The sequence below is a fragment of the Oncorhynchus keta genome, chromosome 13 (assembly GCF_023373465.1).
Source record: "Oncorhynchus keta strain PuntledgeMale-10-30-2019 chromosome 13, Oket_V2, whole genome shotgun sequence".
NCBI lineage: Eukaryota > Metazoa > Chordata > Actinopteri > Salmoniformes > Salmonidae > Oncorhynchus > Oncorhynchus keta.
Genome location: NC_068433.1, coordinates 267,501 through 285,000, shown reverse-complemented (window position 1 = coordinate 285,000; position 17,500 = coordinate 267,501). Strand labels below are relative to the sequence as shown.

General features: G+C 50.6%; 1 protein-coding gene across 1 annotated transcript in view; it reads left to right on the top strand.

The window, feature by feature from the left end:
* Window positions 1–17,500, top strand: part of LOC127906903 (steroid 17-alpha-hydroxylase/17,20 lyase) — an 85,078-nt gene that overhangs the window by 4,022 nt on the left and 63,556 nt on the right. The window contains exons 3-5 of the mRNA XM_052460704.1: window positions 219–357; window positions 473–570; window positions 9,740–9,871. Of these exons, the coding sequence (XP_052316664.1) occupies window positions 219–357; window positions 473–570; window positions 9,740–9,871 (369 nt within the window). The remainder of the gene's footprint in view (window positions 1–218; window positions 358–472; window positions 571–9,739; window positions 9,872–17,500) is intronic.

The window sequence follows — 17,500 nt, the reverse complement described above, 5'->3', positions numbered from 1 at the left end:
TCTCCTCTCCTCTCCTCTCCTCTCCTCTCCTCTCCCTCCTCTCTCTCCTCCCCAGTTGACTACAGAGTTGTTGACCCGGGGGAAGGACATAGCATTCTCTGTCTCCTCTCCTCTCCTCTCCCTCTCCTCTCCTCTCTCTCCTCTCCTCTCCTCTCCTCTCCTCTCCTCTCCCTCTCCTCTCCTCTCCTCTAATCTCCTCTCCTCTCTCTCCTCCCCAGTTGACTACAGAGTTGTTGACCCGGGGGGGGAAGGACATAGCGTTCTCTGACTACTCTCCTCTTTGGAAGAACCACCGCAGGCTAGTACACAACTCCTTTACCCTGTTCGGAGAGGGGACCACCAAACTACAGAGCATCGGTGAGGCCAAGGTGTGTGTGTGTATGCACGCATGTGTGTGTGTTCAAATACTGTATCTGTTTGTCTTCTACATTTCTGTGTGTGTGTGTGTGTGTGTGTGTGTGTGTGTGTCCAGTACTAGAGGCAGTGGAGGCGCTGTGCTGTGACCTCCAGGCCAGCAGGGGGAAGGCTATTGACCCTGATCCTCCTCTGATGAGAGCTGTCACCAATGTGGTACTTATTGTTATTGATATCTATGTGTTGGATGTAAGCACTGTAGTGGGTTTTTAGCTGCCCCTCTTAGCCAGGTCTCCCTCTTGGCCAGGTCTCCCTCTTGGCCAGGTCTCCCTCTTGGCCAGGTCTCCCTCTTGGCCAGGTCTCCCTCTTGGCCAGGTCTCCCTCTTGGCCAGGTCTCCCTCTTGGCCAGGTCTCCCTCTTGGCCAGGTCTCCCTCTTAGCCAGGTCTCCCTCTTGGCCAGGTCTCCCTCTTAGTCAGGTCTCCCTCTTAGCCAGGTCTAAATCTTGGCCAGGTCTCCCTCTTAGTCAGGTCTGCCTCTTAGCCAGGTCTCCCTCTTAGTCAGGTCTCCCTCTTAGTCAGGTCTCCTCTTAGTCAGGTCTATCTCTTAGTCAGGTCTATCTCTTAGTCAGGTCTAGCTCTTGGCCTGGTCTCCTCCTAGTCAGGTCTCCTCTTAGTCAGGTCTATCTCTTGGCCAGGTCTCCTCTTAATCAGGCCTATCTCTTGGCCAGGTCTCCCTCTTAGTCAGGTCTCCTCTTAGTCAGGTCTAAATCTTGGCCAGGTCTCCCTCTTAGCCAGGACTCCTCTTAGCCAGGTCTCCTCTTAGCCTGGTCTCCCTCTTAGCCTGGTCTCCTCTTATTCAGGTCTCCCTCTTGGCCAGGTCTACATCTTGGCCAGGTCTCCCTCTTGGCCAGGTCTCCCTCTTATCCGGGTCTCCTTCTTATCCCGGTCCCCCTCTTGTCCAGGTCTTTCTCTTGGCCAGGTCTCCCTCTTATCCCGGTCTCCCTCTTGGCCAGGTCTCCCTCTTATCCGGTCTCCCTCTTGTCCAGGTCTTTCTCTTGGCCCGGTATCCCTCTTGGCCAGGTCTCCTTCTTAGTCAAGTCTCTCTCTTAGTCAGGTCTATCTCTTAGTCAGGTCTAGCTCTTGGCCTGGTCTCCCTCCTAGTCAGGTCTCCCTCTTAGTCAGGTCTATCTCTTGGCCAGGTCTCCCTCTTAATCAGGCCTATCTATTGGCCAGGTCTTCCTCTTAGCCTGGTCTCCCTCTTATCCAGGTCTCCCTCTTAGCCAGGTCTCCCTCTTGGCCAGGTCTCCATCTTGGCCAGCTCTCCCTCTTGGCCAGCTCTCCCTCTTATCCGGGTCTCCTTCTTATCCCGGTCTCCCTCTTGTCCAGGTCTTTCTCTTGGCCCGGTATCCCTCTTGGCCAGGTCTCCTTCTTAGTCAGGTCTCTCTCTTAGTCAGGTCAATTTCTTGGCCAGGTCTCCTCTTGGCCAGGTCTCCCTCTTATCCAGGTCTTCCTCTTAGCCAGGTCTCCTCTTGGCTAAGTCTCCTCTTATCCTGGTCTCCCTCTTATTCAGGTCTCCCTCTTATCCAGGTCTTCCTCTTGGCTAAGTCTCTCCTCTTAGCCTGGTCTCCTCTTATCCAGGTCTCCTCTTATTCAGGTCTCCCTCTTGGCCAGGTCTCCTCTTGGCTAAGTCTCCCTCTTGGCCAGGTCTTCCTCTTATCCAGGTCTCCCTCTTATTCAGGTCTCCTCTTGGCCAGGTCTCCCTCTTGGCTAGGTCTCCTCTTGGCCAGGTCTCCTCTTGGCTAGGTCTCCCCTAGCAAGGTCTGCCTCTTGGACAGGTCTCCCTCTCATCCAGGTCTCCTCTTGGCCAAGTCTACCACTTGACCAGGTCTCCTCTTGGCCAGCTCTCCTCTTTGCCAGGTATTTTTCTTGGCCAGGTCTCCCTCTTATCCCGGTCTCCCTCTTGGCCAGGTCTCCCTCTTATCCCGGTCTCCCTCTTGTCCAGGTCTCCCTCTTAGTCAGATCTCCCTCTTGGCCAGGTCTCCCTCATAGTCAGGTCTCCCTCTTAGTCAGGTCTATCTCTTAGTCAGGTCTATCTCTTAGTCAGGTCTAGCTCTTGGCCTGGTCTCCCTCTTGGCCAGGTCTCCCTCTTAGTCAGGTCTCCCTCTTAGTCAGGTCTCCCTCTTAGTCAGGTCTAAATCTTGGCCAGGTCTCCCTCTTAGTCAGGTCTCCCTCTTAGTCAGGTCTAAATCTTGGCCAGGTCTCCCTCTTAGCCAGGTCTCCCTCTTAGCCAGGTCTCCCTCTTAGCCAGGTCTCCCTCTTAGCCAGGTCTCCCTCTTAGCCAGGTCTCCCTCTTAGCCAGGTCTCCCTCTTAGCCAGGTCTCCCTCTTAGCCAGGTCTCCCTCTTAGCCAGGTCTCCCTCTTAGCCAGGTCTCCCTCTTGGCCAGGTCTCCCTCTTGGCCAGGTCTCCCTCTTATCCAGGTCTCCCTCTTGGCCAGGTCTCCTCTTATCCAGGTCTCCCTCTTGTCCAGGTCTTTCTCTTGGCCCGGTATCCCTCTTGGCCAGGTCTCCTCTTAGTCAAGTCTCTCTCTTAGTCAGGTCTAGCTCTTGGCCTGGTCTCCTCCTAGTCAGGTCTCCTCTTAGTCAGGTCTATCTCTTGGCCAGGTCTCCCTCTTAATCAGGCCTATCTATTGGCCAGGTCTCCCTCTTAGCCTGGTCTCCCTCTTATCCAGGTTTCCTCTTATTCAGGTCTCCCTCTTGGCCAGGTCTCCATCTTGGCCAGCTCTCCCTCTTGGCCAGCTCTCCCTCTTATCCGGGTCTCCTTCTTATCCCGGTCTCCCTCTTGTCCAGGTCTTTCTCTTGGCCCGGTATCCCTCTTGGCCAGGTCTCCTTCTTAGTCAGGTCTCTCTCTTAGTCAGGTCTATTTCTTGGCCAGGTCTCCCTCTTGGCCAGGTCTCCCTCTTAGCCAGGTCTTCTTCTTAGCCAGGTCTCCCTCTTGGCTAAGTCTCCTCTTATCCTGGTCTCCCTCTTATTCAGGTCTCCTCTTATCCAGGTCTTCCTCTTAGCCAGGTCTTCCTCTTGGCTAAGTCTCCCTCTTAGCCTGGTCTCCCTCTTATCCAGGTCTCCTCTTATTCAGGTCTCCCTCTTGGCCAGGTCTCCTCTTGGCTAAGTCTCCCTCTTGGCCAGGTCTCCCTCTTATTCAGGTCTCCCTCTTGGCCAGGTCTCCCTCTTGGCCAGGTCTCCCTCTTGGCTAGGTCTCCCTCTTGGCCAGGTCTCCCTCTTGGCTAGGTCTCCCCCCTAGCAAGGTCTGCCTCTTGGACAGGTCTCCCTCTCATCCAGGTCTCCCTCTTGGCCAAGTCTACCACTTGACCAGGTCTCCCTCTTGGCCAGCTCTCCCTCTTGGCCAGGTATTTTTTCTTGGCCAGGTATTTTTCTTGGCCAGGTCTCCCTCTTGGCCAGGTCTCCCTCTTGGCCAGGTCTTTTCTCTTGGCCAGGTCTCCCTCTTATCCCGGTCTCCCTCTTGGCCAGGTCTCCCTCTTATCCCGGTCTCCCTCTTGTCCAGGTCTTTCTCTTGGCCCGGTATCCCTCTTGGCCAGGTCTCCTTCTTAGTCAAGTCTCTCTCTTAGTCAGGTCTATCTCTTGGCCAGGTCTCCCTCTTGGCCAGGTCTCCCTCTTAGCCAGGTCTCCCTCTTAGCCAGGTCTCCCTCTTAGCCTGGTCTCCCTTTATCCAGGTCTCCCTCTTATTCAGGTCTCCCTCTTGGCCAGGTCTCCCTCTTGGCCAGGTCTCCCTCTTGGCAAGGTCTCCCTCTTGGCCAGGTCTGCCTCTTGGCTAGGTCTCCCTCTTGGCCAGGTCTCCCTCTTGGCTAGGTTTCCCTCTTGGCCAGGTCTGCCTCTTGGACAGGTCTCCCTCGTGGCCAGGTCTCCCTCTTATCCTGGTCTCCCTCTTATCCAGGTCTCCTTCTTATCCAGGTCTCCCTCTTGGCCAGGTCTCCCTCTCATCCAGGTCTCCCTCTTGGCTAGGTCTCCCTCTTGGCCAAGTCTCCCTCTTATCCCGGTCTCCCTCTTATTCAGGTCTCCCTCTTGGCCAGGTCTCCCTCTTGGCCAGGTCTCCCTCTTGGCTAGGTCTCCCACTTGGCCAGGTGTCCCTCTTGGCCAGCTCTCCCTTTTGGCCAGGTATTTTTTCTGGACCAGGTCTCCCTCTTGGCCAGGTCTCCCTCTTGGCCAGGTCTACCTCTGGCCAGGTCTCCCTCTTATACGGGTCTCCCTCTTATCCCGGTCTCCCTCTTGTCCACGTCTTTCTCCTGGCCCGGTATCCCTCTTGGCCAGGTCTCCTTCTTAGTCAGGTCTCTCTCTTAGTCAGGTCTATTTCTTAGCCAGGTCTCCCTCTTATCCAGGTCTTCCTCTTAGCCAGGTCTCCCTCTTGGCTAAGTCTCCCTCTTAGCCTGGTCTCCCTCTTATCCAGGTCTCCCTCTTATTCAGGTCTCCCTCTTGGCTAAGTCTCCTCTTATCCCGGTCTCCCTCTTGTCCAGGTCTTTCTCTTGGCCCGGTATCCCTCTTGGCCAGGTCTCCTTCTTAGTCAAGTCTCTCTCTTAGTCAGGTCTATCTCTTAGTCAGGTCTAGCTCTTGGCCTGGTCTCCTCCTAGTCAGGTCTCCCTCTTAGTCAGGTCTATCTCTTGGCCAGGTCTCCTCTTAATCAGGCCTATCTCTTGGCCAGGTCTCCATCTTGGCCAGGTCTACCTCTTGGCCAGGTCTCCTCTTATCCGGGTCTCCTTCTTATCCCGGTCTCCCTCTTGTCCAAGTCTTTCTCTTGGCCAGGTATCCCTCTTGGCCAGGTCTCCTTCTTGGCTAGGTCTCCTCTTGGCAGGTCTTCCTCTTGGCTAGGTCTCCCTCTTGGCTAGGTCTCCCTCTTGGCCAGGTCTGCCTCTTGGCCAGGTCTCCCTCGTGGCCAGGTCTCCTCTTATCCTGGTCTCCCTCTTATCCAGGTCTCCTTCTTATCCAGGTCTCCCTCTTGGCCAGGTCTCCCTCTCATCCAGGTCTCCCTCTTGGCCAAGTCTACCACTTGACCAGGTCTCCCTCTTTGGCCAGCTCTCCCTCTTGGCCAGGTCTTTTCTTGGCCAGGTATTTTTCTTGGCCAGGTCTCCTTCTTGGCCAGGTCTCCTTCTTGGCCAGGTCTCTCTCTTGGCCAGGTCTTTCTCTTATCCCGGTCTCCCTCTTGTCCAGGTCTTTCTCTTGGCCACGTCTCCCTCTTGGCCAGGTCTCCCTCTTGGCAAGGTCTCCCTCTTGGCCAGGTCTGCCTCTTGGCTAGGTCTCCCTCTTGGCTAGGTCTCCTCTTGGCCAGGTCTCCCTCTTGGACAGGTCTCCCTCGTGGCCAGGTCTCCCTCTTATCCTGGTCTCCCTCTTATCCAGGTCTCCCTCTTGGCCAGGTCTCCCTCTTGGCCAGGTCTCCCTCTCATCCAGGTCTCCCTCTTATTCAGGTCTCCCTCTTGGCTAAGTCTCCCTCTTGGCCAGGTCTTTTTTCTTGGCCAGGTATTTTTCTTGGCCAGGTCTCCTTCTTGGCCAGGTCTCTCTCTTGGCCAGGTCTTTCTCTTGGCCAGGTCTCCCTCTTATCCCGGTCTCCCTCTTGGCCAGGTCTCCCTCTTATCCCGGTCTCCCTCTTGTCCAGGTCTTTCTCTTGGCCCGGTATCCCTCTTGGCCAGGTCTCCTTCTTAGCCAGGTCTCCCTCTTATTCAGGTCTCCCTCTTGGCCAGGTCTCCCTCTTGGCCAGGTCTCCCTCTTGGCAAGGTCTCCTCTTAGCCTGGTCTCCCTTTTATCCAGGTCTCCTCTTATTCAGTTCTCCTCTTGGCCAGGTCTCCCTCTTGGCCAGGTCTCCCTCTTGGCAAGGTCTCTCTTGGCCAGGTCTCCTCTTGGCCAGGTCTCCCTCTTGGCCAGGTCTCCCTCTTGGCTAGGTTTCCCTCTTGGTCAGGTCTGCCTCTTGGACAGGTCTCCCTCGTGGCCAGGTCTCCCTCTTATCCTGGTCTCCCTCTCATCCAGGTCTCCCTCTTGGCCAAGTCTCCCTCTTGGCCAAGTCTCCCTCGTATCCCGGTCTCCCTCTTATTCAGGTCTCCCTCGTGGCCAGGTCTCCCTCTTATCCTGGTCTCCCTCTCATCCAGGTCTCCCTCTTGGCCAAGTCTCCCTCTTGGCCAAGTCTCCCTCGTATCCCGGTCTCCCTCTTATTCAGGTCTCCCTCTTGGCCAGGTCTCCCTCTCATCCAGGTCTCCCTCTTGGTTAGGTCTCCCTCTTGTCCAGGTCTGCCTCTTTGCCAAGTCTCCCTCTTTCCCAGTCTCCCTCTTGGCCAGGTCTCCCACTTGGCCAGGTGTCCCTCTTGGCCAGCTCTCCTTTGGCCAGGTCTCCCTCTTGGCAAGGTCTCTCTTGGCCAGGTCTCCTCTTGGCCAGGTCTCCTCTTGGCCAGGTCTCCTCTTGGCTAGGTTTCCCTCTTGACAGGTCTGCCTCCTGGACAGGTCTCCCTCGTGGCCAGGTCTCCTCTTATCCTGGTCTCCCTCTTATCCAGGTCTCCCTCTCATCCAGGTCTCCCTCTTGGCCAGGTCTCCCTCTCATCCAGGTCTCCCTCTTGGCCAAGTCTACCACTTGACCAGGTCTCCCTCTTGGCCAGCTCTCCCTCTTGGCCAGGTCTTTTTTCTTGGCCAGGTATTTTCTTGGCCAGGTCTCCCTCTTGGCCAGGTCTCTCTCTTGGCCAGGTCTTTCTCTTGGCCAGGTCTCCTCTTATCCCGGTCTCCCTCTTGTCCAAGTCTTTCTCTTGGCCCGGTATCCTCTTGGCCAGGTCTCCTTCTTGGCTAGGTCTCCCTCTTGGCTAGGTCTTCCTCTTGGCTAGGTCTCCTCTTGGCTAGGTCTCCCTCTTGGCCAGGTCTGCCTCTTGGACAGGTCTCCTCGTGGCCAGGTCTCCCTCTTATCCTGGTCTCCTCTTATCCAGGTCTCCTTCTTATCCAGGTCTCCTCTTGGCCAGGTCTCCCTCTCATCCAGGTCTCCCTCTTGGCCAAGTCTACCACTTGACCAGGTCTCCTCTTGGCCAGCTCTCCCTCTTGGCCAGGTCTTTTTTCTTGGCCAGGTATTTTTCTTGGCCAGGTCTCCTCTTGGCCAGGTCTCTTGGCCAGGTCTTTCTCTTGGCCAGGTCTCCTCTTATCCCGGTCTCCCTCTTGGCCAGGTTTCCCTCTTATCCCGGTCTCCCTCTTGTCCAGGTCTTTCTCTTGGCCCGGTATCCTCTTGGCCAGGTCTCCTTCTTAGTCAAGTCTCTCTCTTAATCAGGTCTATCTCTTGGCCAGGTCTCCCTCTTAGCCAGGTCTTCCTCTTAGCCAGGTCTCCCTCTTAGCCTGGTCTCCCTTTATCCAGGTCTCCCTCTTATTCAGTTCTCCTCTTGGCCAGGTCTCCCTCTTGGCCAGGTCTCCTCTTGGCAAGGTCTCTCTCTTGGCCAGGTCTCCTCTTGGCCAGGTCTCCCTCTTGGCCAGGTCTCCTCTTGGCTAGGTTTCCTCTTGGACAGGTCTGCCTCCTGGACAGGTCTCCCTCGTGGCCAGGTCTCCCTCTTATCCTGGTCTCCCTCTTATTCAGGTCTCCTCTCATCCAGGTCTCCCTCTTGGCTAGGTCTCCCTCTTGGCCAAGTCTCCTCTTATCCCGGTCTCCCTCTTATTCAGGTCTCCTCTTGGCCAGGTCTCCCTCTTGGCCAGGTCTCCCTCTTGGCTAGGTCTCCCTCTTGGCTAGGTCTCCTCTTGGCCAAGTCTCCTCTTATCCCGGTCTCCCTCTTATTCAGGTGTCCCTCTTGGCCAGGTCTCCTCTTGGCCAGGTCTCCCTCTTGGCTAGGTCTCCCTCTTGTCCAGGTCTGCCTCTTTGCCAAGTCTCCCTCTTTCCCAGTCTCCCTCTTGGCCAGGTCTCCCACTTGGCCAGGTGTCCCTCTTGGCCAGCTCTCCCTTTTGGCCAGGTCTCCCTCTTGGCAAGGTCTCCCTCTTGGCCAGGTCTCCCTCTTGGCCAGGTCTCCTCTTGGCCAGGTCTCCCTCTTGGCTAGGTTTCCCTCTTGGACAGGTCTGCCCCTGGACAGGTCTCCCTCGTGGCCAGGTCTCCCTCTTATCCTGGTCTCCCTCTTATCCAGGTCTCCTCTCATCCAGGTCTCCTCTTGGCTAGGTCTCCCTCTTGGCCAAGTCTCCCTCTTATCCCGGTCTCCCTCTTATTCAGGTCTCCTCTTGGCCAGGTCTCCCCTTGGCCAGGTCTCCCTCTTGGCTAGGTCTCCTCTTGGCTAGGTCTCCCTCTCATCCAGGTCTCCCTCTTGGCCAGGTCTCCCTCTTGGCCAGGTCTCCCTCTTATCCTGGTCTCCCTCTTATCCAGGTCTCCTTCTTATCCAGGTCTCCCTCTTGGCCAGGTCTCCCTCTCATCCAGGTCTCCCTCTTGGCTAGGTCTCCCTCTTGGCCAAGTCTCCCTCTTATCCCAGTCTCCCTCTTGGCCAGGTCTCCCACTTGGCCAGGTGTCCCTCTTGACCAGCTCTCCCTTTTGGCCAGGTATTTTTTCTTGACCAGGTCTCCCTCTTGGCCAGGTCTCCCTCTTGGCCAGGTCTTTTTCTTGGCCAGGTCATCCCTCTTGGCCAGGTCTCCTCTTCTTGGTCTCCTCTTGGCCAGGTCTCCTCTTATCCCGGTCTCCCCCTCTTGTCCAGGTCTTTCTCTTGGCCCGGTATCCCTCTTGGCCAGGTCTCTCTTAGTCAGGTCTCTTTTAGTCAGGACTCCCTCTTAGCCAGGTCTCCCTCTTGGCCAGGTCTCCCTCTTGGCCAGGTCTCCCTCTTGGCCAGGTCTTTTTTCTTGGCCAGGTTTTTCTCTTGGCCAGGTCTCCCTTTTGGCCAGGTCTCCCTCTTGGCGTGGTCTTTCACATTGGCCAGGTCTCCCTCTTATCCCGGTCTCCCTCTTGGCTAGGTCTCTCTCTTGGCCAGGTCTCCCTCTTATCCCGGTCTCCCTCTTGGCCAGGTCTCCCTCTTGGCCAGGACTTTCTCTTGGCCAGGTCTCCCTCTTGGTCAGGTCTTTCTCTTGGCCATGGCCCCCCTTCATGGCCAGGTCTCCCTCTTGGCCAGGTATTTTTTTTGCCCAGGTTTTCCTCTTGGCCAGGTATTTTTCTTGACCAGGTCTCCCTCTTGGCCAGGTCTCCCTCTTGGCCAGGTCTCCCTCTTGGCCAGGTCTCCCTCTTGGCCAGGTCTCCCTCTTGGCTAGTTCTCCCTCTTGGCTAGGTCTTTCTCTTGGCCAGGTCTCCCTCTTGGCCAGGTCTCCCTTGTAACAGAGGTCTTCTGACCTGCTGGATATTAAAAGTCTAAGTATATCACCACCATATGAATAAACATGTCTGACCTTTGATCCTTGACCTTTAGGTGTGTACCCTGGTGTTCAGCTCCACCTACCAACCTGGTGACCCTGAGCTGACCACTGTGATGGAATACAACGACGGTATCGTCCAGACCATCGCTAGAGGGGGGCTTGTTGACATCTTCCCCTGGCTACGGGTAGGAGACTCACACACAACTGATACCAAAAGGTGAACAGGTTGTTGAGACGTACAGCGCTGTGGAAAAGTATTTGCCCCCTTCCTGATTTCTGATTTTTTTTTTTGCACTTTTGTCAACTTAAATGTTTCAGATCATCAAACAAATTTAAATATTACACAAAGATAACCCAAGAAAACACTAAATCCAGTTTTTAAGTGATGATTTTATTTATTAAAGGAAAAAAGCTATCTGAACCATCATGGCCCAATGTGACAAAGTAGTAAACCACCTAAACCTAATAACTGGTTGTGCCACCCTCAGCAGCAACAACTGCAATCCAGCGTTTGTGATAACTGGCACTGCGTCTTTCACATCGCTGTGGAGGAATTTTGGCCCACTCTTCTTTGCAGAATTGTTTTAATTCAGCCACATTGGAGGGTTTTCGAGCATGAACAGTCTTTTTAAGGTCACGCCATCTCAATCGGATTCAAGTCTGGACTTTGACTAGGCCACTCCAAAACCTTCTTTTTTTTAACCATTCAGAGGGGGACTTGCTGGTGTGTTTTGGATCTTGTCCTGCTGCAGAACCCAAGTGCGTTTCAGCTTGAGGTCATGAACTGATGGCTGGACATTCTCCTTCAGGGTTTCTTGGTAGAGAGCAGAACTCACGCTTCAGCTTGAGGTCATGAACTGATGGCCGGACATTCTCCTTCAGAGTTTCTTGGTAGAGAGCAGAACTCACGCTTCAGCTTGAGGTCATGAACTGATGGCCGGACATTCTCCTTCAGAGTTTCTTGGTAGAGAGCAGAACTCACGCTTCAGCTTGAGGTCATGAACTGATGGCCGGACATTCTCCTTCAGAGTTTCTTGGTAGAGAGCAGAACTCACGCTTCAGCTTGAGGTCATGAACTGATGGCCGGACATTCTCCTTCAGAGTTTCTTGGTAGAGAGCAGAACTCACGCTTCAGCTTGAGGTCATGAACTGATGGCTGGACATGATTCCACCAATCACAGCAAGTCGTCCAGGTCCTGAAGCAGCAAAGCAGCCCCAGACCATCACACCACCACCATATTGGACTGTTAGTATGATGTTCTTTATCTGAAATGCTGTGTTACTTTTTTGGCCTACTTCACTTTGTCAGACAGGTTCTCTTTAAGTGATTTCTTGATTCAACAGGTCTGGCAGTCATCAGGTCTGGCAGTAATAAGGTCTGTCAGTAATCAGGCCTGGGTGTAATCAGTCCTGGGTGTAATCAGATCTGTCAGTAATCAGGTCTTTCAGTAATAAGGCCTGGCAGTAATCAGGTCTGGCAGTAATAAGGCCTGGCAGTAATCAGGCCTGGCAGTAATCAGGTTTGTCAGTAATCAGGTCTGTCAGTAATCAGGCCTGGCAGTAATCAGGCCTGGCAGTCATCAGGCCTGGCAGTAATCAGGTCTGGCAGTAATCAGGTCTGGCAGTAATCAGGCCTGGCAGTAATCAGGCCTGGCAGTAATCAGGTCTGGCAGTAATCAGGTCTGGCAGTAATCAGGTCTGTCAGTAATCAGGCCTGGCAGTAATCAGGCCTGGCAGTAATCAGGTCTGGCAGTAATCAGGTCTGGCAGTAATCAGGCCTGGCAGTAATCAGGTCTGGGTGTAATCAGGTCTGGGTGTAATCAGGTCTGGGTGTAATCAGGTCTGGGTGTAATCAGGTCTGGGTGTAATCAGGTCTGGGTGTAATCAGGTCTGGGTGTGGCTAGTGAAATTGAACTCAGCTTTCCAAAAATGTTTATTAACCACAGTAAATTCATGATTTAACAAATGAATTACTTTGTCACATGGGGCCATGATGGTTCGGATAGCTTTTTCCCTTATTAAATAAAATGACTTCATTTTGTGTTCACTTGGGTAATATTTACATGTGTTTGATGATCTGAAAGTGTGCAAAAAAATCAGAAATCAGGAAAATACTTTTCCACTGTGTGTTTCTAGTTGTCACCCTATGTCAGTAGTTTGTGTTTAATTTAATTTAATTTGAATTAAGTTGTTTAATTTCAGACCACTGTTGGTTTGCTGATGTCACGACTTATCTCACGATCACCATATTTACAAAAGTGGTTATGTTGAGATCACGCGATAATCAAAAGCGTCAACATTAATTTGTTACCTGCAAAAAAAATAAACGTCCCTTTTTCAGAACCCTGTCTTTCAAAGATCGTTGGTAAAAAAATCCAAATAACTTCACAGATCTTCATTGTAAAGGGTTTAGATTTATTTTAAGACACGAACAGCTTACAATTAAAACCTCCTCGGGCCAGGGGGCGGTATTTCACGTCCGGATGAAAAGCGTACCCAAAGTAAACTGCCTGCTACTCAGTCCCAGAATCGAGGATAAGCATATAATTGGTAGATTTGGATAGGAAACACTCTAACGTTTCTAAAACTGTTACAATTATGTCTGTGAGTATAACAGAACCTATTTGGCAGGCAATAACCCCGAGGACAAACTATCCAGGATTTTTTTTTTTTTTTTTGATGTGACAGTGTTTTCAATGGGTTTTCTATGTGGATCTTGCCTGCAGTTCCAGGGTTTTGCCAAATCCACTGGATGCAATTGGTTGATGTTTTTCCTTTGAGAAATGAAGAAAGTAGCCATTTTCATTCTGTGTGGACAGTGTCTTGTTGTGGTTGGGGCGCGCGCCCTGAAAGCTCCACATTGTTTTTATCCGCTATTGAACTCGACTTAAATGTTATCGATTATTCGCCTTAAAAAATACCTAAAGTTGGATTAGGAAAATGTTTGGACCGAGTTTACAGGTAACTCATTAGATATTTTGTCGTCATGTTGGGCGAGTTGGAACCGGTGTTTTTCTGAATAAAACACGCAAAATAAATTGACATTTTGGGGATATAATGACAGAATTGATCGATCAAAAGGACCATTTGTGATGTTATGTATTGGAGTGCCAACAGAAGAAGACCTTCAAAGGTAAAGGCATGAATTATATCCTTATTTCTGACTTTTGTGTCGCGCCTGGTGGGTTGCAATATGATTTTCATGTGTTGGTGCTGGGTCCTCAGATAATCGCATGGTTTGCTTTCGTCGTAAAGTCTTTCTAAAATCTGACACTCTGGCCTGAGACGCCCAGCCCTGAGCGGGCGGAGCCTGAGACGCCCAGTCCTGAGAGGGTGGAGCCTGAGATGCCCAGCCCTGAGAGGGTGGAGCCTGAGACGCGCAGCCCTGAGAGGGTGGAGCCTGAGACGCCCGGCCCTGAGAGGGTGGAGCCTGAGACGCCCTGCCCTGAGAGGGTGGAGCCTGAGACGCCCAGCCCTGAGAGGGTGGAGCCTGAGACGCGCAGCCCTGAGAGGGTGGAGCCTGAGATGCCCAGCCCTGAGAGGGTGGAGCCTGAAACGCCCAGCCCTGAGAGGGTGGAGCCTGAGACCGGGATGCTGAAGAAATGCGGCTTGTCACAGAGGGCCATCACAGTGTTCTACAGGACCACCATCGAGAGCCGGGGGACCCCAGCCCCCTTGGGAACCCCAGCCAACGGGTGACCCAAGCCACCTGGGAACCCCAGCCACCGGGGGACCCAGCCACCTGGGAACCCCAGCCACCGGGGGACCTCAGCCAGCTGGGAACCCCAGCCACCTGGGAACCCCAGCCACCTGGGAACCCCAGCCAGCTGAGAACCCCAGCCACCTGGGAACCCCAGCCACCGGGGGACCTCAGCCAGCTGGGAACCCCAGCCACCTGGGAACCCCAGCCAGCTGAGAACCCCAGCCAGCTGAGAACCCCAGCCACCTGGGAACCCCAGCCACCGGGGACCCCAGCCACCCCAGACACCACTAGTCAGCTGTTTCTACCATCAGACTGCTGAATAGACCAGCTAAGTACCCCAGCCACCTGGTAACCCTCAGCCACCTTCTCAGCCAGCCCCAACAAGATTTAGATGCAAGTGGCTGTTCCACTGGTTGTCATAAGGTGTATGCACCAATTTGTAAGTCGCTCTGGATAAGAGCAGTACCTGCTAAATGACTTAAATGTAAATGTAAATGTTTCTAACATCAGGCTGCTGAATAGACACCACTAGTCAGCTGTTTCTACCATCAGACCATCAGGCTGTTGAATAGACACCACTAGTCAGCTGTTTCTACCATCAGACTGTTGAATAGACACCACTAGTCAGCTGTTTCTACCATCAGACTGCTGAATAGACACCACTAGTCAGCTGTTTCTACCATCAGGCTGCTGAATAGACACCACTAGTCAGCTGTTTCTACCATCAGACTGCTGAATAGACACCACTAGTCAGCTGTTTCTACCATCAGGCTGCTGAATAGACACCACTAGTCAGCTGTTTCTACCATCAGACCATCAGACTGCTGAATAGACACCACTAGTCAGCTGTTTCTACCATCAGACTGCTGAATAGACACCACTAGTCAGCTGTTTCTACCCCCAGACCATCAGGCTGCTGAATAGACACCACTAGTCAGCTGTTTCTACCTCCAGACTGCTGAATAGACACCACTAGTCAGCTGTTTCTACCCCATCAGACTGCTGAATAGACACCACTAGTCAGCTGTTTCTACCTCCAGACTGCTGAATAGACACCACTAGTCAGCTGTTTCTACCCCCAGACCATCTGGCTGCTGAATAGACACCACTAGTCAGCTGTTTCTACCATCAGGCTGCTGAATAGACACCACTAGTCAGCTGTTTCTACCATCAGACCATCAGGCTGCTGAATAGACACCACTAGTCAGCTGTTTCTACCATCAGACTGCTGAATAGACACCACTAGTCAGCTGTTTCTACCCCCAGACCATCAGGCTGCTGAATAGACACCACTAGTCAGCTGTTTCTACCATCAGACTGCTGAATAGACACCACTAGTCAGCTGTTTCTACCCCCAGACCATCAGGCTGCTGAATAGACACCACTAGTCAGCTGTTTCTACCATCAGGCTGTTGAATAGACACCACTAGTCAGCTGTTTCTACCATCAGACTGCTGAATAGACACCACTAGTCAGCTGTTTCTACCATCAGACTGCTGAATAGACACCACTAGTCAGCTGTTTATACCATCAGGCTGCTGAATAGACACCACTAGTCAGCTGTTTCTACCATCAGACCATCAGGCTGCTGAATAGACACCACTAGTCAGCTGTTTCTACCATCAGGCTGCTGAATAGACACCACTAGTCAGCTGTTTCTACCATCAGACCATCAGGCTGCTGAATAGACACCACTAGTCAGCTGTTTCTACCATCAGACTGCTGAATAGACACCACTAGTCAGCTGTTTCTACCATCAGACCATCAGGCTGCTGAATAGACACCACTAGTCAGCTGTTTCTACCATCAGACCATCAGGATGCTGAATAGACACCACTAGTCAGCTGTTTCTACCTCCAGACCATCAGGCTGCTGAATAGACACCACTAGTCAGCTGTTTCTACCTCCAGACCATCAGGCTGCTGAATAGACACCACTAGTCAGCTGTATTGTTATAAATATTACGATTATTATTATTGTTATTGTTATTATTATTATTACTATTATTATTATTATTATTATTACTATTGTTATTATTATTATTACTATTATTATTATTATTATTACTATTGTTATTATTTTGTCTTATTCACTTTTATTTTCATTTTAAATACAGTACCAGTAATTATAATTATAATAATATTATAATTATTATAGTTATTATATTACTATTGTATTATTGTTATTATTACTATTATTATTATTATTAGTAGTATTATTATTACTATTATTATTATTGTTATTATTACTATTATTATTATTATTATTAGTATTATTATTATTATTATTGTTATTATTATTATTGTTATTATTATTATTATTATTAATATTATTATTATTAATATTATTATTATTATTATTATTATTATTATTATTATTGTTATTATTATTATTATTAGTATTATTATTAATATTATTATTATTACTATTATTATTATTATTATTATTATTATTACTATTATTATTATTATTATTACTATTGAATAGACATTATTATTATTATTACTATCAGGCTTGAATAGATTATTACTAGTTGTTATTATTTTGTCTGCTATAGACACTAGTCAGCTGTTTTCATTTTAAATACAGTACCAGTAAAACATTTGGACAGACCTACTCATTCAAGGGTTTTTCTTTCTTTTTACTATTTTCTGCATAGTAGCCATCAAAACTATTAAATAAAACATATGGAATCAAGTAGTAACCATCAAAATGGATTTTAAATGTTATATTCTTCAAAGCAGCCACCCTTTGCCTTGATGACACTGTGAATGTTGGTCTATAGGAACATTAGCCTGTTGGTCTATAGGACCATTAGCCTGCTGGTCTATAGGAACATTAGCCTGCTGGTCTGAATAGAACATTAGTCCTGTTTCTACCATCAGACCATCAGACTCTGAATAGACACCACTAGTCCTGTTGGTCTATAGACCATTAGCCTGCTGGTCTATAGAACATCAGGCTGCTGAATAGAACATTAGCCTGCTGGTCTATAGAACATTAGCCTGCTGGTCTATAGACCATCAGCCTGTTGGTCTATAGGAACATTAGCCTAGTCTGGTCTATCAGGCTGCTGAATAACATTAGCAGCTGTTGGGCTCTGAATAGGACCATTAGACCTGGTCTATAGGACCATTAGCTGTTTGCTGACCATCTATGCTGAATAGAACATTAGCCTGTTGGTCTATAGAACATTAGCCTGCTGGTCTATAGGAACATTAGCCTGCTCAGGCTCTGAATAGAACATTAGCCTGCTGTTTCTATAGGAACATTAGCCTGCTGGTCTATAGGAACATTAGCCTGCTGGTCTATAGGAACATTAGCCTGCTGGTCTGAATAGAACATTAGCCTGCTGGTCTATAGACCATTAGCCTGCTGGTCTATAGGAACATTAGCCTGCTGTTTCTATAGGAACATTCAGCCTGCTGGTCTATAGGAACATTAGCCTGCTGGTCTATAGGACCATTAGTCAGCTGTTGGTCTATAGGAACATTAGCCTGCTGGTCTATAGGAACATTAGCCTGCTGGAATAGGACCATTCAGCCTGCTGGTCTATAGGACCATTAGCCTGCTGGTCTATAGAACATTAGCCTGTTGGTCTATAGAACATTAGCCTGCTGGTCTGAATAGAACATTAGCCTGCTGGTCTAGGAACATTAGCCTGCTGGTCTATAGAACATTAGCCTGCTGGTCTATAGAACATTAGCCTGCTGGTCTATAGGAACATTAGTCAGCTGGTCTATCAGACCATCAGCCTGCTGGTCTATAGGAACATCAGCCTGCTGGTCTATAGGACCATTAGCCTGCTGGTCTATAGAACATTAGCCTGCTGGTCTATCAGGACCATCAGCCTGCTGGTCTATAGAACATTAGTCCTGTTCAGGTCTATAGAACATTAGCCTGCTGGTCTATAGAACATCAGCCTGCTGGTCCATAGCTGAACATTAGCCTGCTGGTCTATAGGAACATTAGCCTGCTGGTCTAGTAGGACCATTAGCCTGCTGGTCTATAGGACCATTAGCCTGCTGGTCTATAGAACATTAGCCTGCTGGTCTATAGAACATTAGCCTGCTGGTCTATAGAACATTAGCCTGCTGGTCTGAATAGACAC